The sequence below is a fragment of the Xenopus tropicalis genome, chromosome 7 (assembly GCF_000004195.4).
Source record: "Xenopus tropicalis strain Nigerian chromosome 7, UCB_Xtro_10.0, whole genome shotgun sequence".
NCBI lineage: Eukaryota > Metazoa > Chordata > Amphibia > Anura > Pipidae > Xenopus > Xenopus tropicalis.
The window spans coordinates 81,286,695-81,309,214 of NC_030683.2; the positions used below are offsets into that span (position 1 = coordinate 81,286,695).

General features: G+C 39.7%; 1 protein-coding gene across 2 annotated transcripts; it reads right to left on the bottom strand.

Annotated features, from left to right (window-relative positions):
* Positions 1 to 410: 410 nt before the first annotated feature.
* Positions 411 to 13,729, bottom strand: ube4a (ubiquitination factor E4A). 2 transcript variants are annotated; one of them, XM_012967018.2, is made up of 19 exons: positions 13,531 to 13,728; positions 13,167 to 13,343; positions 11,208 to 11,320; positions 10,971 to 11,123; positions 10,689 to 10,848; positions 10,089 to 10,291; positions 8,660 to 8,851; positions 8,080 to 8,413; positions 7,731 to 7,857; positions 6,708 to 7,015; positions 6,371 to 6,503; positions 5,113 to 5,300; positions 4,822 to 4,922; positions 4,599 to 4,712; positions 3,576 to 3,750; positions 3,162 to 3,342; positions 2,909 to 3,056; positions 2,425 to 2,582; positions 411 to 1,753 (listed from the first exon to the last, which is right to left on the bottom strand). In XM_012967018.2, the coding sequence occupies exons 1-19, from the start codon at positions 13,646 to 13,648 to the stop codon at positions 1,615 to 1,617; spliced, it is 3,222 nt and encodes a 1,073-aa protein (XP_012822472.1). In that variant the 5' UTR covers positions 13,649 to 13,728; the 3' UTR covers positions 411 to 1,614. The 2 variants fall into 2 exon arrangements, with proteins under 2 accessions (XP_012822472.1, XP_012822473.1); XM_012967019.3 differs by lacking the exons at positions 411 to 1,753; positions 2,425 to 2,582 and having other exon boundaries at positions 2,964 to 3,056; positions 3,142 to 3,342; positions 13,531 to 13,729.
* Positions 13,730 to 22,520: the final 8,791 nt, after the last annotated feature.

Genomic DNA, 22,520 nt, shown 5'->3' on the forward strand with positions numbered 1-22,520 from the left:
AGATGGCTGAAGAAAAGGTTTCTGGTTATCTTTACAACATAAACAGAATGTACTAGACCCTGTAATAGAATTTTGACATGGTGATTTTTCTGGATGCTAGCACTGTGCCCAACAGCATTATAAGAAAGGCCCTTGGCTTTCAACACCTAACTTATGTTTAATACAGACTTGGCATAACCATCCAGAGCATAGTTGTAAAGTGCAGCACAATCTCTTGGTTCTTTTTGTTCTTCTCCTCATAACTACCCATAACAGCCACCCTTGCCTTCTGGGTGGGCAATGCGTGATTGTAATTTGTTTTTATTGTATTAAGCTAAAGAAGTTATTTGTTTAGTATATTATACTCTGAACTGCAGAACAACACTCCACCAGCACCAACGCTACTCCAGTAAGAGACCATATCCTCCAAATGTTTGTTGATTTTATATTTATTAATCTTTGGATTACGATACATAAGCAACTCAATTCAGCTGATTGAATTCATTGGAGAGATTTATATCTTTATAATTTACAGGCTCAGCTTTGCTGTGGTAGGCTTGTGTGTAAACATTTAGGGCTGACTTTTTAGACATCGTTGCATAAGAAATGGTAGCAGAAACGGAAAGTGACACATAAATCTGATATTTTTTAGAGAATCTGTTTCAATATGGGACAAGAAATGTGTGTATATTAAAAGTTGTATGTTGGCCCTTAAACATAAGGAAGATTCATTTTGTGCATGTACAGGCCATGTGTGTGTGGTGTGTGTGTGTTTAAGAGGCCTACAGTCCTCAGTAGATTAACTAAGAAGAGAAAAACAAAATTCAACCCAAAAGGGCTTATATACAGGCCATCAGCTTACTTTTAATTGGAAGGGACCAGTAATTCTGTACAGTCTCTCAACTGATTGGCACATTGGTTGGAGCAATATAATCTATGCATTCACATTGGTGACTTAACTAAACAATTATGTGACTTATTAGTCTATGCATGGCCTTCTCTAGGGACCATGAGTTGGCATAGTCACAGATATGGGTTTAAGCAGTAACTTGGTGGCTTCCAAATCCATCTTATTGGATCCTGTGGGCTTATACACTACAAACAAATAAAAAGTATGTACCAACTGTTCAACATACTTTCTACATATTTATGGAACATGCACCCTGTAAGTTACATTTATTCACAACCTAAGCAAGCATTTTACACATATCATTTTGGTATGTGCAGCAACAAACAGAATGTGGCTGTGTGTGGGGTATGTAAATGGAAATTTAACATTTTAACAACTTCAAAGCAAAGAGACACAGAAGATGACAGAAATGCCTCTTAATCCATCCCCAAACTTATAAGCAGGCCACTACTTTACAAAGCTACCAATGCCTGTTATAGATGAGACTAGCAGCAAGACACTGGTCAACTCACTACTTACAGATACCTTATATTAAGAAGTCCTTTCTGGAAATCCCCACAGTCTTACAATTAGTAGTTCACTGAGTTTTTGCATACATGTGTTTCATGTGGATAGAAAACAAGGTGGCAGCTGATAAGTCTTTGCTTGCAACCAAATGACATTAGCATTGATATCATCTGCTGCCAAAGGAAACTGAAATATCCATTTCTGGTACAGAAGTCTGTCTATAATGATCCGGGGCCAAGGTTCTCACTCTGCTGCTTCCGCTGGGCTAGCCATTGAAGGATCCTGTCTTTTAATTCAACATTTGGTTTGATCTGATCCATGGTTAGAGGACTTCGGTTGAAAGGATCAGTCTGGTCACTGAAAAAAATACCAAACATTTTTGCGTTTCTGAATTTCTTTTGATGCACAGATATGTACGGAACAAACAAAAAAGATTCTATGACACAATTAAAGTATGAGGCCAAATGCAAAGTGCAAACACACAAAAGTCACAAACTACATGACTAAGCACAGATAGTCACTGATAACATCACTAAGCACAGCTTTTCAGGGTAGATTTTACAGAATTTTACAGGATGTTTATTAGTTAACAACAGCAATTAGTAGAGTGGAAGGGCAGATGTGATTCAGGGAAGGGGGCAGGGGTGGATGAAGAACGAGAAATTGTTGTCAACAGTCCTTTAGCAGCCCAGCATAGTAAAAACCAGTTCTAACTACCCTATCTCAGTTAACAAAAAAAAACTAACATTATTTACTATAAGCTGTGTTTGCTTCAGCCTTTTAACTCATCACAAATGATTTCCATAAAATTCTCTTTTGTATACATAATTTAAAAGGCATTCCCTCAGAACACACAGCAGTACAATAGCATATTCCTGAATATTACCCCCACAACACAATATATTAAAGGCACTAAATGATTCCTGTATAACAGCGCAATCATAAATTCCACATATTGGGTCAATGACACTGGTATCAGACAAGTCATTCTACTTTAAATAAAAGCCTGTAAAATAAAAAATATTTACCTCAGAAGGTGCCGGGCGATAGTTGACCTATCCACAGTAACACGGGAGGAGGGTAGAATTACTGGGTCAGACATGACCGTACTCATAATAGGGTCCAAGAAGTCATCTGGGGCATCAGCAAATGTTTCTTCTTCCTGTTGCTGCCGGTCTGCCAAAGACTGAGATAAACACGGGAAAAATAACATTTTACTGCTTCCTGATTTTATCTGTATATGAAACCTTGACTACTGCCTTGAACAGATACAGCAGAATTCCACCCTTCCTAAGCTTTCAGTAGAGAAGAGATAGCGAAAAATGATAATGTGATACAAGCTAAAAAATAAGATCCATAAGCTAATGTATATCAAGGAGTGGTAATATAAATAAAATCAGCAGATAGGAAAAGATTGTGCAGTCAGGGCTTTTAATGGTGTTTGGCCAATTATATTCTATTTGTTGTCCTGTAACTTTTTGTGCTAGACATGTGTATCCTTATCTATCTTACCTTGATCTGTTCAGCTAAATTGGTGAATGCCACGATCATATTTCCAGGCTTATTTATCTTTTTTAGTACCCGCACAGTTTGAGCAAAAAGCATGGGTGAATATGAGCGTCCGTCTTTAGGCACAGAGGCACAGAAATGCTCCTCTTCCCTGGATTAAACAAAACTTGTGAGATTTATTTTGCACAGAAATAGCATTCATAGAAGAGACAGATATGAACAATGCAAACACATACTTCTCGCTTCTACAATTTACCCGAGATTTAGGTAGATTGTGCAGATGTCAGACACCAATTGCTGTGGCTTGAAGTCAAACTCACTGAAATCTTTCACCTTCAGGGCCCCCATCTTAGGCCCGACAAGATGCTGCAGGAAGTAGTTGAGCATGGAAATAGTGCGATCAGCAAGAAATGGCTGAACAAAGAGAGAACGTATATCTGGAAAAGGAAAAGGAGTAATGTGAATACCCTTCTGTAGGTTGGCACAATCTTGTGCAGTGAAGGTACAATAGCAGTAAGGACTGCAGACTCATTTGTATTACAAGCACAAATCACAGTACAGGTACTTACATTAAAAGGGGCAGCACAGATTTTTTTCAACAAAATAAATAGAATTTATGCTGAAAATCCATCCTACTCTTTGTAATGCTGCATCATCAGCTACAATATACCTGAGGTAAGGAAGGCCAAGGTTCCAATGGTCTCATTCGACATGATATTATGAAATCGGGCCAGCTGGCCAAACATAAGGAGGTTGGACTCCTTTTCCCGCCGGCTCTCAGGGCTCAATGCATCCCATTCACCTCGGTCCCTTTCTATCTGCAGAACTTTAATCTTGCTCAGATACTGTAAATATAGCAGTGAGAAACATAAAGGGAATAGTCAGTGACAAAAATATACTGATTATGCCCACAGCCTTACAGTCTAATTAACCTTTCCTCTAGTAAAGAATAAAACTCACATGAGAACTTAGAGACAGGACCAGAGCACAAAGTAAGGACGTATGAACACAGGTGAAGAAAAATAAACCGACAAAAGGTGTAATAAATAATAAAAGTAATAACTACTTGATAAGCACCTACCCACCAGAGATGCGGGCTAATAAAGCGCACAATCTGGGTTACAAAAACTTGGGCTCGGTTTGTCACAGGTGCCATTTAATGTGATCACTGTCATTTTCATGATGCAATCTAAAAGGGAAACTAAACACATCTCTTTTTATTTTGTCCATTGTTACAAGCTAACTAAAGGCACCACAAAATAAAATATACAAAATTGCTCCACCCCCGGAGCATTTTTAGGTGCACTTAATTTTTTAATTAGCCATTTTTTTAAAAGAGAATATTCAAAAGTAGTTTTTCCTCTGCTGGCTTCAGCAGTTATCAAAGGATGACTGCAGGGCTAATTTAATTTTTATGCAAGAGGCCCCTCCAATTTAAGGCCTGTTGCACAAAGAGCTCATTTTTCAGTGCTGTCAGGTCCCTGTAAACCAATGGCAGGGACAAAGTACTAACAGGAGTGGGGAGGGTAAGGGTTTGAAGCAGAAGTCAAAACAGTGCAGGGATGGGGACAATACATATCCCCCTACTTGCGCCTGTATATTTGCATAGGGTAACTATACCAGAGTCCATCAAGTTCAACCCTTCCAAGTAAACTCAGCACACAGAAACCTAGCCAAGTTCTTTTTGTGTTACCTGGATTGCCTCATCAAGCAGAAATACAGCATCATTCATGAGGAGATTAAGGAACCGTAAAAAGAGAGGTGGGTTCACTGCTTCCAGATTTTTAGAGGCATAGTCAGCTAGGTTCTGAAAACACAAAAATCTTTTCAGGTCTTGAAAAATTTTGGGACTTTGTAGTTATCTGAAGAAGCAAACATAACCAATCTTGCAAGCATAATCAAACACTACATCTAACCTTTATACTTTGTCTGTAATTGTCTCTTCCCCACATGTACTTTAGTATGGGATACATTGGTCGCCGATAATTAAACTTCTGTTCAAACTGATGAGGGTCCCCTGTAGAGACAAAGAAAGTTCTTAGTATTTTCAAAAAGAATATGTATGAGACATGCACTTTACACTAAACAAATCATTCCGGTTATGTGAAATGCTTAATCAAATACTGGCTATACATTTTTTGCATTAGCATGGGATTTTAATTGGCTACTATTCAAAAACATTAAGAAACACATGCTTCTACTATTACCTGTGAATTCAATGTCAACAAACACCTTAATGAGGGCTTCCGCCAAGTGAGGGGCATGTTGGTATGAACAGAAGATACGCTGCCGATGGAACACACTAGAAATCAGGGGGTTTTGCACCTGTTCCAGATGTGGCATCACTGCCTCTAGGACCTCTGCCAGCTTGGCCCGCAAGTGGGGGTTCTTCATTCTGTATAGCAAAAAATCTACTTCAGAATTCAACAACAAAACAGAAATTCTAAACCACAATCTTAGTTTTGGTATTTTTAGTTTTGGTTTTTGAGTATTTAAGTAAACTTCCTGTGTGTTTACGTCTTTAAAGGACATATCGAAATATATATAGAAAAGCCTCACAGCACTGTTTAAGTACCTGCCACTCCTGTCCCTCAGAAGCAAACAGTGAAGCTGCAGAGATCCCTTGGAGTTTCTCTCACTGCAGAGCTGTGTAACTCCCTCTCCCCCCTCCCTTTAGAATCTCCTTGTCTGCCTGGCGTGGTGCAAATGCGCAGTTCCAAGCCGTTTTAATGAGAATGCGCAGTTGAGATGAATCTCTTCTCTACACAGCAGACGATTGAAATCTTTAACCACACCCACAGTCAATCCTCCAATGAGCCGTTCTCATACGCAGTTGCTATACTAACTCTGCTTTTGTAAACAAGAGCTCCCTGCTCCCTCTCTTGGAACACGTTATTCTGACTGCAGGCAGGAAAGTTTAACCTTTTCACCGCTGAATCTGATCTGCAGGCATTTTATAAGTGAGTCTTGCAAGCTTAAACAGTGTTTGCTGAAATACTTAAGCAATGTACACTACATTCCTGTTTAATTTTATTGTTGTTTAATGCCCTAACAGTTTCATTTTAAGGAAAAAGCTGTCTGTACAGCTTTGTTTAAAAAAAGCAGAAGCTTGAAAAAAAAAAAAATCCTTGAAGAGGTCAGGCGCGCTCTCTCGATGACGTCACCCGGCAAAATGGCCGCCAGGTGACATGCAAAACGGAGCAGAAAAGAATGCGGTGGTGCAGGCTGTAGGAGGAGATTGAGGGAGCGGCACTTATGTGGTTTAAGTGGGGGTAAGGCGCCCTATCCATTAGAAGTGAAATTAAAATTAGGGTTGACATCTCCTTTAATGCTTAGGTATCTTTTTTAAACTTTATTTACATCTTAATAATAGACAATCTTGACTTGAATTTTCCAAACACCTTTTTGACCTGCTTACTTTTTGTGTATTAAATGTCTGTTAAGCTTAGCCTTCACACTTCTTACCTCTCAACACTGCCAGTAAAAACAGTGATAAAATCAAGAATTTGCTCTAAGGAGTCTGCTGCAGTTTCCAAAACTTCATCTGCAAAACGGCGTAGGAATATGAAGAAATCCCCCAAATTATCAGCAAAGAATTCTGAAAGGAGCAGAGAATGAAAACTCATGTAGTCAAGAATTCCTGACCTTTATAGGTGAATTCAGAGCAAAAAGCAGGACACACTGCTCACAGGCACAAAGGAGCCCAGTATGCAGGCACAGGCTCTAGAAAACCTTGTGTTCAATGGTGCACTTTCTTTGTGCATTCTTTACATCTGTAATACATTTAGCATGCCTCTATTACCTGGTACATAAGCCAGAGCACTGTGCTGTACATTAGGCATAGGAAAAGAGAGGGCCACTGGTTCTGTGCCTTTGTTGCCATATGCAATTTGCACTAAGAGCAGTGCAGTTGACACTTGAAGATGAATACAGTTCTGAAGCATTTGGGGTTCACTCAAAGCTGTTTTCAGACATAGGTAAATGGTCATAAGCCGCTCAAACTGTTCTCTAAGGTTCTCTGCTGTGGGGCTTCCACTCTGCTGGGCATCTCTCCATGCACCCTGAAGCCGATGCAGGCTCTGGTTGACCTTAACCATTTGCTCATGCAACCTTTGTGAAAAGAAGACAGTTGTTATTATAAATCTCATAATTGTTTTCTGCATTAACAATGCTCTGTGTGCATCTTTTTTTTTTTGCTATTTTTTATCACTAAAAGACTAACTGCACTGCTAATGCTGCTTCTTTAAACATATAATATAATTTACATATAACTTCCAAGGCCACTATTAATGTAAAATTTACAGCAGTATTTTATATAATATTTATATTGTATATCTGTAAATTTTATTAGACATTCAGTTGATCCTAATATGAAGTATTCCAGTTAGGGTCCCATTAAGCTGTGTAAAATAAAAGCAGAACAATGCCCCCCCCCCCCCCCCATCCCAAGGGAACTAGCATATGCTTCATTAAAGTCACTTGTTCTCAATCCTTTTTAACAAGGCTGCACATTCTTATCATAGTCAAAACTCAAGCATTCCCTCACATTTGAAATGTAACAAACGTACAATAGTTGTCACAGATGCCTACAAAAGCATTTTACACATAAAGTCACTGATTAGGTACTTGTGTGAATTAAATATATGAATTATACTTAAACCACTGCCTGTGTAGACCTTAAAGTAGGATATGAAAACTTTGGTGAATTCTAGTTACAACATTTCTGTTACATCTGCTCAGCCAGAAAATAAGATAAATTTACATGTATAGCCCTGAATGAGTGGAGTTTCAGGGTACCTTACTATGAACATTATGGAGCTTTTACCTATGGAAGCCTAAGTGCAATGTGTATTGTGTCAACACTAGGTTTTCTGTCACCAAGTTGAAGTTCTCAGGAAAGTCAGGCTGCTGGTCAGCAGCAGCTGGTATCAAGCAGGTCTCCTTATCCAACCCTGTATGAAGAAGAATGTTATAAGTGTCAGAAGTGCACTGAAAGTGTGTGCAGGGTAATATTAGAACTTATAACACATTAGCAAAAATATAAATTACAAGCAGAGATTCATTTAATAGCAACAACTGTTTACTGTAAATCAAACTGTAAGTTCACAAGTACTGAGAGAACAGAATAAGTATATATAGAAAACTTTATGTCCACTTCAGGTTTTTCTGCGCACCTTTCATGTGCATATTCCTGCTCCGGCGTTCCTCCTCATTGACTTCTTTTAGAGCACAATAGGTGGGGTTAAAAGTCAGCAGACGTGCAGAACGTGGCTTAGAGAATGGTTGGCAGAGGCGGAGTAAGGCTGCTCCAAGGTTCAGGAAGAAACTGTCAGATGCATAGGTTTGCATGAAGATCTCGGGCACCTGGTTAGCCCAGATTTTTGTACGACCAGCATTGGCATGCAGGCAGTTCCCCAGCCAGGACAAAATACGGTGCTTAGTATCTGGGGATAACTGAAGTAGGTTCTTCAGAAGTTGATAAATCTTCTCATGAAACTGAGCCATAAACTTTGCAAGGGAAAGAATAGAGCTGTGTTAATGCAAAGTGCCTCTGAGAAAAGCAGTAAAATACAATTGCATGTACCTGTTTTTCTTTTCTTGTTTATTGTTGTTTGTTTGAAAGTGCAAAATAAAAACCTTTTAAAAAAAAATACAATTGCATGGTGCAGAAAGTCATGCATAGTGTATAGTACATGCTCCATAGAAAGAAAACAAAGTCCTTAAAGGAAAATGTTCTAGAAAAGAATTTCCTACCTGATGTATATTAGATTCCTGTACTTTGATCTCTTGAGGGCTGGAGCGAGATGGATTTATAAAGAAGCCATGATTCTCAACTACCCCTGGCGTGCGCAGTAAACAAGAGATATTAAGGATTACACCCAACAGAGTCTTCTGATACTGATGCCCGTTTGTGGGGTCCTGTGGCTGAATATATTCCACAAACACCTGTACACAGCAAAGCAATTTAATAAAAATCTAGCAGAAGGCGTAGTCCGTGACCACAACAAACAGAAAACGTATTTAGTTTATTTAATATTTAAACTTTAGGCCTGAGGCAGAACAGATAAGCAATTAAAACAATAAAAATAAAATAGAAAGCAGCTGCCTCAATTTAGTGTCTACATTATACTAAAGGTTATATTTAAATTAAATTGATCCTAATTCTGCTTAAGAATTTCTCATACAAAAAAGTATGTAAGAGGAAATGAACAGCTGAGTAGCCCCAATTTTAATTCTGTTGTAAAAAGAATTTAAATGTGTAAAACTTGTGACTCAACCTTTAATTAAAACAAACTGTGCTTACAGTTCAACTATCAATTATCTGTCCTTCTATGACTTTTGCCTGAATGCCCTTGTTTATGCACTTGTCATCCTTGGCCCTTAATCGCTAGAGGCCAAAAGGTGTAATGTATGTACATTAGAGTTCAATACACGCTACTTAATGTTGGCCAAATACTCCTCTACTTCGTAGGTAGACAAGGATTGCAATCCACTGAATTTTAATTTGTGTACCATTGATTAAAACAAAACTATAAAAAAATATTAAAAAAGACTGGATCAAAACATACAAAAAGAAGAATATATGTCAAAGAGGCATAAGTTAAGTTATTGTGGATAATAATAATGGCTGAAACACAAATGTTGCAACAAAGACCAGAGAAAAACCCTATTGTTCACTATACACATGAAAATATATTCTGCCTTGACTGAAAAAAATACTATAAACCACAAACATATTACCCCTAGTATTTTTATACACCTCAGTTGACATATGCAGAACACACCTGTATAAATACAAATAAAATCACGGTTCTGTGCAATTCTAAACAATATTGTCATACTTGATTGATTATCTTTACCTACAACACAATTTAGGTTTCCTTTGCTGCACCCTGTACAGCCAATTTATGTTTTTTTGGCAGTACACTCTGATTTTAAAAAACTGTTTTACTGGAAATATCCTTAATTTCTTTATTTGTTTACAATTATGTAGCACTGCAATATGCTGACACAATATTCCTAAATTGTAATATGTTAGGGAAATAATGGTCAAACTGGGTTTATGGGAGATAATAGGGAATTAAATATAAAGCGATAAAGCAGAAGTATTTTGAACAGTACAAACAAACATGTCAGAGTGTAGTGCTGTTCTCTTTATGCGACAGTAGAATTTCTGACATACCTTGGCAATGTCCTTCTGGTGGGTGCAGTATAGAAGAAGGTCAAGGTAAGTGTAGAGTAGCATCTGACAAAGGTCCAAATCCTGTACGCGCTCCAGGAGAACATCGAATACTGGGTGGAAGACCTCACTAAAAGAGCGGACCTCCTCATCTTTCAGAAGAGCCTCTATCACCTCCTCCAAGAACTCCTTTACCTCTTCAAAATCTGAGAAAAATAAAATGTAAAGAGAACAACAGATAGCATACTGGCCAATGGCCCTTTCATTTTCCACTAGCACAACATTCACTCTGTGGTTATGTATAAACAAATATTTTACCCAAGCATTTAGTTTTGGATATAACTACAATATAAATCTCTGAAAATGAACTTTGGTTTATGGGATAAATTAAATCTATGTATTAACATGCCAATAGAGCGTGGCCTTTCTGTCACTGCATTTAAAGAACAGTTCTATTCAACACTCAGACTGTATATCTTTCCATAATGAAACTATGTCACTGTCAAAGAAAAGCTACTTCAGTTTGAATTCTGTTTCATTTAATTAGAATTTAGTCAGAAAAATACAAAGTATTTTTGGACCAAAATGGCACAGTGCACTTACTTGCTCCTCTGAGTTCTTCTAGCATCAAGTCCACCAACTGTGTGGCAATATCCTGCCCATGGTATATCTCTGGGGTCAGTAGAACAGTACGAGCATTGGATACAGTCAGAGCTTTACAGCGTACAGCATATGGTAAAAGGTTCTCAGGCACTTTTGTGACCTAAAATAAAAGCTCATGGACTACTTGAATTTCGCTTATTTCTACACATTTACAGCAACAACGAGCTGCAAAACTACTGGCAAGATCATTTGCAATGCATTAGGACATAATCTAGTTCTTACCTCTTTCTTGGCTCTACGAAAACAGGAAAATAAGAATGGGATTATTTGTTTCTCTCCAGCATCTCTCTCTGCAGATAAATTGGGGGCTCCAGAGGATGTCATACAGATTAGATACTTTCCTGGCTCTGGGAGAAGTAGTCGTGTAAACAGAGCCTACAGGAAACATAAAATAGGATCAAAATATACTGTGTTTATACTATGCTGTGTGGCCTCATCCATTAGCGCTCTTGTTAATACCTGTTCAACATTATCCATGTCAAGCCAGTCCTGCCCATCCAGCTCTGATCCAAGCTCTTCCAAATACACACAACGTAAAGGAATTCCATTCCCACTCTTCAGACTGGGATCACCTACAAGACAAAGCAATGCATATTATATACAAACAGGTAAGGAAATAGTGGAGTCACTTACAAATATCTAAAAAACACTTTATTAACCAGCACTGTCAGCAATGATACAATTATCAATATGAGCCTTGCCTCCTTTAAAAAGTTATCTGGTAGTGCAAATTTGCTGGAAGGAGAAGGCCAGCCTTAAAAAAATCCATGTAGTACTGTAGTAAAAAGTAGTAATGCATACTAGAAAGAATGTATCCATAATCGCAAATAAGCCATGCAAGCTTAACTTAAGTCAGGGGTCGGGAACCTTTTTGGCTGAGAGAGCCACAAACAACACATATTTTAAAATGTAATTCTTTGAGAGCCATACATGTTTGGCCGTGGATGCTGCAGGGCAAGGTAGGGTGGGTCCCAAGGATGCTTAGAACACGTCTTCTATCCGCCGAGTGCAGGGGCAAGGTAGGGTGGGTGGCAAGGATGCGATGCGGACGAGGGCGTGGCCTGCGCTCGGTGGATAGAAGACGCGTTCTAAGGCTTAGAACACATCTATCTGCCAAGCGCAGGCCACGCCCCCCATTATTTTTTTTATTAAAGATTTTATTAAAGCCATAGGTTCCCTACCCCTGACTTAAGTGATCATCCATTTATTTGGATGTAGTGTATAGAAAACAACATATGTGGGTAAACTGTAAAGTTTGCCAGTGCTAAATTAGCCTAATGGCAGACAGGACATTCTGACCACTGATGTGCTCAGACGTGTTACTGTTCTATCACAGATTAGAGTTTTTTATTTCTCCTTTATGTCTCCTTTCAATGTCACACAGAAAGGCTGAGCAAACTTGTACCTGCTGAGGAAGGTCACTGAACATAAACAAAACACTGAACCATAATTTTTTTTTTTCTTGAAATAAAGCCTGTAGCATGCAGTGCTACACACACACATATTTACACAGCTTATATTAGTTACAATTTTACTTTGTCCCCAGGGGTAAATCATATGGCAAATAGATGTGGTATATTTCTCATATAGGACTTTACACATCTCACTATTAAGAGATTAGGTATATTTTAGACTTTTACTTTATATCTTTCTGTGCTATTTTAACTGACAAAGGGAGTCAATAGCTCACACCGATTTTGTGTTGTTCAAACTAAATCCAAACAGATAGACTAAGACCCCTCTAAATAAATCTGCTTAAGCTTGCATAGTATTGGAAGTCATAAAACTCCTTGGTTGGAGCTCTGCCATGCTTACCGCTCCTGGCTCAGGGCCTTATTTGTTCTACACAAGACAACAAAGTATAATAACTTAATAAAATCCAAAATGAAGTAAAAAAACAAACAAAAAAAAACCTAATACCCTGGCTGGCCACCACCTCTGGGACCATACACTGACAATGTTTATTAAGTAAGTAATATATAAATAGAATTGTTTCATATATAATATTTAATAAACGCATAAAATCTAATTGAATAATGTATTGTTTGATTAAGCATTACTATGCCTATATTAAATGTATGAAATATTTTCCAGTTAATGTAACTTTCTGCTTATTGTTTGGAATTAAGCTGATGAAACCAATAATTTTTATACACATATTTTGGATAACTTCCAACTATTTTCCACTAGACCTTGCAATATAACAGATTCTTCTGCTAGTGTAATACATTCCAACACTCTATATGATTATCTGATATTGTGGATCAGTTTATCTCCATCATTATCTCATTATGAAACATCTCAGGTAGGGTGCAAAAAAAATGCTGTTTCACATGCAGTTTAACAAATTCTTTGGAAAATAAAATTATCGCAGCTTATCCATCTGCCTAAAACATCTTGTAGGAATTAGTAACTTACTGTTGTCCAAGGTAATGAGGAAGATCCTTTGGATCATGTGATTAATGTTTAGCTGCTCACAGATTTCCTGCTGGGACCGAAAAGATCGACTGATTTCTGCCACAGAGTCATCACAATCATCCAGGCTTTCTGACACGCTGTTGTCTGACTCATCTTGGCTCTCTTCAGCATCATCCTCTGGAATATAAAGGTTGGTTAACTAGTGTTTTAGGAAAATGCTCTGATCTGACTCAACATAAAGCAAGCCAGAGTAATAGAGAAGAGCCAAACACCAATTTAGTGGTGCTGTCGATGGTGCTGTCATTGAAAGATTTACTTGAACTAAATAAAAAGAGGACATATCAAGCAAACGTTTCCCACTTACCAGTCTGCCTGAGTTGCTCTTTCTGACCAGCCACAAATTGGCGAGCCTCAGCCAAAGACCCAAACAGGGCAGCAAAAGGATTGGCTGAAAAGCTGTTGTTGTTTTCTTGGTCCGTCATTGTAAGGTCGCGCCAATCTGACGTCAGCGCACCAGTGCGGCGCGTAGCCAGGCGTCATCGCACCGCATCGACACAGCGTTGGAGCGTCATACGTCACGAATCGGCGCGGCGCCCAATTAAAAACGAAAGCGTCTATAGTTCGATAGGTTAGACCCAGATTGTGGCCTTTTCTTTGCAATGTTCGGAGATGTTCATTAACAGCTAATAATTATGTTTCTTTGCCTTTAAATGAATTGTATTGATGTTCTTTAAAGAAATAACCCAGAGAGCAGACGAAGTAACTTATGACTTTTATTGCAGCAGTTTGAGCACGACATGTTTTGGCTTAACTAGCTTTCCTCAGGTATTAATGTGCTGTCTATGAATACGCATATGCTGGTAGTATATACTGTATATATCAGCATGCCAGTATTATTTTATTGGAGGACAGACATACTGTAGTTTATGTGGCAATTTGGGACTCCCCCTGCACTCCTTGCTGCCCCTGCTCTGCACTGTCAATGCTTGGTATAAAAGTTACGTAAACTACGTAAGATTAAGGGCCCAATGATTTTACTGAGGGGCCCAACCAATAGTCGGTAGTAAAAATAATTGATGTGCTGATAAGTCAGTCTTTTCATAGTGGGTCGGTGGAGTTTACGTAAATGTAGGGGTTTACCAAAAATGGGCCCTTAGGACAGGAACCCCTAGGTAACAGGGACACTGGGATGACTGGAGTTCGGGTTATGGCCACAGGGTGGTGCATAGGCCCATATAAGGGGTTGCAGCCATGTGCTGTGAGGCAGACATTTTGGGGACTGCTCCAGGCAGGAGTACCCCAGGCACAGTTAAGATAGTAGTTCATGTAAGAGATCATTCTAGGAGTGATATGTAGGTCACCTAGCTAGAATGGGCAGACATTGCCCCTCCAGGAGTGGTAGTGAGGTTAAGACCTCCCGGCATTACATCTGCTGGAGTGCAGGGCCACAAGTGGCTAGGTAGGTGGACAAGGTCACCGCTAGTTCAGGAGGCTGGATCTGAGGGGGCTTAGGCAAGAGTACCGGGGTGGGCTGCCTGTGGTGAGGCTGCCTAGCGTGAGTACCGGGAAGGACCCCAAGAGGGGGTGCCTTCTGGCGTGAGTACCGGGGAGATCACCTAGAAGGGGACACTTGGCGCGAGTACCGTGAGTTGCCCAACAGGAAAAGGTTCTCAATGAGTAGTAAGGAGGAAAAGCCCTGCATGCTGTTTGATTTGTATATGCCACTCCTGGAGAGGTCCTGCCTGAATAAAGCACTTATCTGATTCATCATATAAACTGTGTAACTGGATCTTTCCTGCACCAAGGATCACCTACCTGCCGGTAAGCAACTACCCCAGGGAGGGGCAAGGTACCGGGGGCTGTGTGTGGATCCCAAGCAGAGGTACTAGTGAAACATTAAGTTCCCAGGGTGTGGGTTATAGTTCCACAAGATCATCCCTGGGTGGAGGCACGCCTTTAAGGGAGAAATCCCTGTTAACCCCCATAGTAAGCGGGGGCTCAGGACTCCTGTAGCGCCAAAGTATAGTGCTCCAATAGGTAGTGCCACAGAATCTGATAAAGTGGGCTACATAAGTTTCTTTGAAAGTAACGTATGTTTTTGCATACATTATCTAAGTGTAGGATCCCAATGATTTTGCTGTGGGGCCCAATAACCAGTCATTCCTACTGCTGTAAAGAATTATATAATCCAGTAAATAGGTTTCAATATATACAGTTGAGGTTACTTTATAATAAGTAGGTTATATTAATAGTTAACAAAACAGTTAAAGGAGAGGGAAAGTCATTTTGGCATTTTACTGCCAATAGATTTGCCACATTAGTGCCACCTAGAACAATATATTTATTCTGCAGAAACCATTACCATACCTGAGTAAACAGCTTTAGAAGCGTTCTATGTTTGCTAATCTCCCCGAGTTGCCTACCCCTGCCATCCCACCGGCGAACATGTAAGTCGCCGGCGGGATGGCAGACGCGGCGGCGCAAATCGCCGAAAAAGACTCGCGAGTCTTTTTCGGCGATTTCCGGAAATCGCGCCGCCGCGTCTGCCATCCCGCCGGCGACTTACATGTTCGCCGGTGGGATGGCAGGGGTAGGCAACTCGGGGAGATTAGTCGCCCGCGAACAGGGAGTTTTATCGCGGGCGACTAATCTCCCCCGTGTGCCAGAGCCCTTATAGCTCAGATCACACATTCCTAAGGGAGGGGGGAGGGAGTTCTTAGCATTCTGGTGGGCAGACTCTGAGAGAGGAAGTCAGACACTGGAACATCATATTTACAAAAAAGAGACAAGAAATCCTGTGTTTCTTTTGATAGTGCAGCATCACTGTGAGTGCTTATGACTATATTTACATAGACCTTTCTGATAAAGGTAACTTAGTTTTTACCTTTTCTTTTCTTTTAATGTTCTATATAAGTTCTATAAGTTAGTAGAAGCAAAAAAAACCCCAAAACATTGGATCTGTGAGGCTACAGTTTTATTGTTACTTTTTCTATTTCTATCTTTCTATTTAGGCCCTCTCCTATTCATATTCCAGTCACCATACAAACCAGAACCTGCTTGCTAGGGTAATTTGCACCCTAGCAACAGATAGAAGCTAAAATTCCAAACTAAATAACTGCTAAACAAAAAGCTTAGAGTAAATAGAACTAAAGATGCTTGCAGTTTACCTGTGGCATTTACACAACCTTTAGATCTACCTTTATTAATTACTATGTCAGTGTTGTATTTCCTCGGCTTAGAAAAAAACAGCATAACAGGAAGTGGCAACACTATGTTAAAACAGAAGTAAGGAACAGGTGGCAAAAATGTCAGTTTGAAGCCAGGATACATTATGGCTAAAGATGTAGCTCTACTGATAGAAAAGTATATAACTTTACAAAACAAACAGGCTAAACTATCAGTAAATTAATCTTAATTTTATAGCATCAAATACCATTCAATTAAAAGTGCCTTTAAAAAATAGTTGTAAGAACAGTGTAAAAATGATACTGGGCAAAAATTTTTTGGCTAACAATATAGTTTGTTAACCAAAAATGTAATCTACAAAAGCCTGAGTGAACACCACTTCCTCCTTTACAGCTTTCTAAGCTGTTAGCAGTCCGTAACCAATTGGTGACTTGAAGGAGGGGGGTGGGCAGCAGGGCTGTGGAGTCGGAGTCGGAGTCTGAGGCAATTTTGGGTACCTGGAGTCAGAGTCGGCAAAAAATGAACTCCTACTAAATTTAAATGGGAATAATAAAAAAAAAATAAAGCAAGTTTAAATATCCCAATTCACAAACAGTCATAATTAATTACTTCTCTGCTATAAGAATAAAGCTCAATGCACGCAGTGCATAAACGAATACGTTGAGCGACCATGAAGCTTTTCATTGACTGTATGCTTCACTAAATGGGACGTAACGCACAGTTACGGTGCGGCAGCTCCACTGCGTCGTGTTCCTCTGTTACTGGGAACACAATGCCCACTGGGAACCTAGCCTAACTCTCACTGATAACTAATTAAGTAAAAAAAATTTACAGGACTAGAAATACTTGTATACGTGAAGGGAATGGATAGTCAATAGTTTAAAGGAACAGTAACACCAAAAAATGAAAGTGAATAAAAGTAACTAAAATATAATGTGCTGCTGCCCTGCACTGTGTGTTTACTTCAGAAAATCTACTATAGTTTATATAAATAAGCTGCTGTGTAGCCATTCCTGCACTGGTACAGCTGGGGTGTTTGCTACAGAAATCCTACTATAGTTTATATAAATACCCCGCTGTGTAGCCCCGGGGGCAGCCATTCCTGCACCAGTACAGCTGGGGTGTTTGCTACAGAAACCCTACTGTAGTTTATATAAATACCCCGCTGTGTAGCCCCGGGGGCAGCCATTCCTGCACCGGTACAGCTGGGGTGTTTGCTACAGAAACCCTACTATAGTTTATATAAATACCCCGCTGTGTAGCCCCGGGAGCAGCAGTTCCTGCACAGCTACAGCTGGGGTGTTTGCTACAGAAACCCTACTATAATTTATATAAATACCCCGCTGTGTAGCCTTGGGGGCAGCCATTCCTGCACTGGTACAGCTGGGGTGTTTGCTACAGAAACCCTACTATAATTTATATAAATAGGCTGCTGTGTAGCCCCGGGGGCAGCCATTCAAAGGAAAAAAGGCACAGGCACATAGCAGATAACAGATAAAACACCATTGTATTCTACAGAACTTGTCTGTTATCTGCTATGTAACCTGTGCCTTTTCTCCTTTTTTCCAGCTTGAATGGCAGTTCAGTTGTGTTTTAAGTGCCCCTTCCTGGATGTATAAAATAAATTAGCATATTAAAAAGTGGAGTCGGAGTCGTGGAGTCGGAGGTATCAGAAACTGAGGAGTCTGAGTCGGAGAATTTGTCTACCGACTCCACAGCCCTGGTGGGCAGTTAGATTGCTTTTTTGAATCTGACCTTTGTGCTCACAAACTAATTGAACAGTTATGTCCCATATGGCCCCCCTTCAAGTCACTGATTGGCTACTGACTGGTAACAGCTTAGAGAGCTGTAAAGGAGGAAGTGGTGTTCTGGCTATTATGCGTGTGTACTCCAGCCTTTGTAGATTACATTTTTGTCTAACAAACTATATTGAAAACATTTTATTTTGCAAAGTCTATCTATTTTACCCAGTTTAATTTTTACACTGAAGTGTTCCTTTAAAGGAGAAAGAAAGGCAAAGTCACTTGGGCATGCCAAAATGTTAGGCACCCCCAAGTGACTTTAATCGCTTACCCCTTACCCCGGGCTGGTGCCCCTGTACGGAGAAAACCGCACCAACCTGGGGTAGCAGCAATCGCTTCCTCCTTCCGGGTTCCCTGCGCTCGCATGCGCAGTAGAGTGAAAAGCCGAACTTTAACAGAAAAGTCGGCTTTTAACCTTACTGCGCATGCGCCGACCTCTGGCATTTTCAGAAAGGAAGCTGGAAGGAGGAAGCGCTGCACTCCAGGTACCCTGGGCTGGTGCTGTTTTCCGGGTTACGAGGTAAGCGATTAAAGTCACTTGGGGTGCCTAACATTTTGGCACCCCCAAGTGACTTTGCCTTTCCTTGTCCTTTAAGGTGCTGTAAAAGGAGAACTAAACCCTTAAAACAAATATGAGTAGAAATGCCCTATATTATATGCTGAACTTTTTAGAAATTTTTTAACAGTTATGATTCAGGCCTTCAAAGTTGGGCACATGGGGTCATCATCTTGGATTTTGTTAGGAGCGTCAGTGACACTGCACGTTCTCAGTGTGCTCTTACCATCTGTTAAGCTAATCTCAGGGGTTGTCGCAAATCATCAAGCAGAATGATGACGTGCATGTAATCTGATGCAAATTGCTCTGCCATGTAATAAAAATCTGAATGAATTACTAATCAGCCTTATACTGTTACATTTTTATTCTATATATATTGTATATTGTGAGTCGGCCTTTTAAACTCCGTAACTGACAGCAGCACAGAGCATGTGCATGGAATCAACAGACAAGAAGATGGGGAGCTACTGGGGGCATTTTTGGATTCACAGTTCTCTGCATAAGGACTAGTTGTCTTGGAGAAGCGTTTAAAAACATAATGTGTAGCATTTCTAGCCTACTTATTTGTTAAGCTTTAGTTCTATTTAGCTCTATTTTAACATTTCACCCCTAGAATATTTTTTTTTTCTTCAATACTTTATTTATTTTGTATTTTCCATGAAGTGAAGGGGGTACAGAAAGAAAGAGGGGAGGTTAGGGGAGGGGAAATCAGTGGATAGAAACCTTTGATTTCAAAGTTATAACAGCAAGATCTGTCAACAAGTCGTTACTATCAATCTTAACAGGATTACATGCATAGATATTCAGTGATGTATTTGCTGTAATGATTAAGTAGATGGTCAATTTTATACATTATTGTTTGTTCTTTTCAGAGAGCGGTAGTAATATTCCTTTCCCATAGTATCAAAGGGACTTTGTGAAGTTAACCCAAGGAGGCCATATATTTCAATATTTTGTAACGTAAATGTTAGTTATCCATTTTTCGTGTCTCCTCCACATTTGCAATCCATTGTTTTCCATTTCCTGGGTATTAGAGATTTTGCAGTTTGCAGAATGTGCAGGGTTAATGGGTCGGAGAGAGAGTGATATTTTGTGTGGTACACCACGTGTGTCCTTTATTCACATGGTCTGGGAATGTTCAGTTTTGTCATCATACTGGAATGAAGTCTTCGACACCATAGACACAGCTCTAGGAATACAGCTCTCTAGATCCCCTCGGGTTTCTTTATTTGGTATAGGAATACAAGAGCTATTCACACGGCACCAAAGTACCTTTATCAATGAAGCATTATTCATAGCGAAGAAGCTCATCACAAGGAAATGGAAGCAGGTCACACGTCCCAATACCGCTCAATGGGTTCTAGAAGTTAAACGCGTATCCAATCTGGAGAATCTTGTCTATTGTAAAAGGGGTAGCCCAAAGAAATACCATAAGATATGGGATAAATGCTTGGACTGGGCCACGTAAGTCCCAACCCCATAGGGTTATGTTTGGACCAAGTCAGTTCTGGCTCATATGAGTTAAACCATAATAGAATGCCGCTATGCTATGTAATAAATGTCTATGAATCTACTAATGTGTAACTAATATTGCAATACTACTATTCAAGTACTGTACGTATTGTTATTGTGAAACTGTACTCAAACGCCTGAAGTTAAAAAAAAACCCCAAAACATCAGAGGTTGGAGTACATGTGGGCAGGTTTTAAGGGTTGCTTGGATAACGGGGTGTATTTTTACCTCTGCTGGCATTGTATCTCTATTTACCCAGAGTAGGTTCGCAAGGGGGCAAGGAGCAAAAGTTTGTTCAAGTTCAATCCAGTCTTTCCCTTCTTTACTAGATACCCAATTTAGTATATGTACTAAGTGAGTGGAAATGTAATATAGATAAATATCCCTTGAATAAATGTTGTCTTTGTCCTGTTTCATGTGTCATATTAAGAGTAACTGTTTGGATTTTATAAATTACTTTGTAAGGTGGGGTAGACGTCCCCTTGTATTTTCCAACATTTACCAGCAGGAGGCTGCAAAGAGCAGGTTATACCTGTGATGCACACTGCATCGACATTGCAAGCATTCTGGGCCAAAATATTGCTGCCTAAGATAACTAACGTGATTATGCTAGTGTTTTGTTCAAATGGCTAAAATGGTTACAGCAATCAAAAAACACTTGTATCAGCGAATGAGTAATATAATTAAAAGTAGCTAGGTTAACATATAAGTCTTCACCCCAAATTTCACCATATAATTGTAATGGAGCATCGTTTTATTCGATTACTGAATAGTAAGGGTCTGAGGTTAATCTGCTCTCTTCCTCTGCCTCATATGAACAGGCACAGCTTCAGACTGTCAGAAGATACGGATCAGATTGTTGTAGAGTGCTTTAGTGGCTTGGGTATCCATGGGTACCCACAGGTTACTCACAAATAATGCAACATTTAAATGTAACAATCTAAAACTAATATTCAGACTGAAATTGTAGGATAAAGCCCTAAAAATAACAAATCAGAGGATGTTGTGAACATGAAATAGTTGGCAGACACCAATTATATTAAAGTGACTTTCTGGAAATGCATTGTAGGTCCCCCAAGGATATCGTCAGATAGACAATACATGCACAGATTTTATTTTTACCTGTCCTATTGACTAAATGATCGATCACCATGGTACGAAAATGATCGGGATGATAATTTGGAACCCACACACAGCCTGAAAATCGTATCAGACTATGGGGCTGATTCACGAAAGTGCGATAAAATTTATTGCACGTTTTTTGCGTTAAATAAGTTGCGACAATTAGCGCGCGATTCACTACAGCATTACCGCATGCGGTAAGTCGCGCATCGCATGCGCTAATTCGCGCGCGTTAATTTTATCGCAATGCGGTAATTAGCGACTGAAAAGAATACGAACGAATGATTCACAAACATTAAGGCGCGCTAAATATCGCATTAGTCTGTGCGAAAATTAACACCTACTTCAGGCAGGCGATAATTATAGAAAAGTACAGTTAATGAGCTTTTGGCAATAAAATATGGACATTACAGTGTGATTTATTCAAGTCTGTGTCTTTTTACCAAATTTTACTAAAGTCTTAGCATGTATGGATTTTCGCTACTATACCAGTAAATATTTAGTCGCCATAATATTCATTACTGTAGCGGTAAATATTTAGTCGCCATAATATGCAGTACTGTAGCGGTAAATATTTAGTCGCCGTAATATGCATTACTGTAGCGGTAAATATTTAGTCGCCATAATATGCAGTACTGTAGCGGTAAATATTTAGTCTCCATAATATGCAGTACTGTAGTGGTAAATATTTAGTTGCCATAATATGCAGTACTGTAGCGGTAAATATTTTTTTAGTTGCGATTTTCTAATGTTTTCCAAGTAATGATTCACAAAAGTACCTAAAGCGTTAAATGCGTTAATTAGCATGCGAATATGTGCATATTTAAGCACCTGATTGGGGGGAGGTGTTTGGCAGAGCACATTTTCCCATTTTGAACATGGAATACGTAGTGGGCTTTTTTGGCGATTTGGAGGAGGAGGCGCAGCAACACCCTCAGCCACACCCCCAGCCTTCACGTGTAATGTGGCCACGGCTGTTCCGGGAGAGGGCCACCTTGGAGGGCTTAGGTGAGGATGAAGTGGTCAGGCGGTACAGGCTCAATAAGGTAGCAATAACCAGCCTGTACGAGCTGCTTGAGCCTGCGCTTGAACCACGGACTCGCCGAAGCCGGGCTGTCCCCGGGATGGTTAAGCTGTTGTGCTCCCTGCATTTTTTTGCCTCTGGCATCTTCCAGA

Bases quoted from the DNA above. Each gene is read 5' to 3' on its own strand.
- ube4a (XM_012967018.2), bottom strand. From the start codon at position 13,648: ATGACGGACCAAGAAAACAACAACAGCTTTTCAGCCAATCCTTTTGCT. The intron at 10,292-10,688 runs GTAAGTGCACTG...TATTTTTCTCAG, and splicing joins AGAAGAACTCAGAGGAGCAA to ATTTTGAAGAGGTAAAGGAG. The intron at 8,414-8,659 runs GTAGGAAATTCT...TCCCTTGCAAAG, and splicing joins AGGAATCTAATATACATCAG to TTTATGGCTCAGTTTCATGA.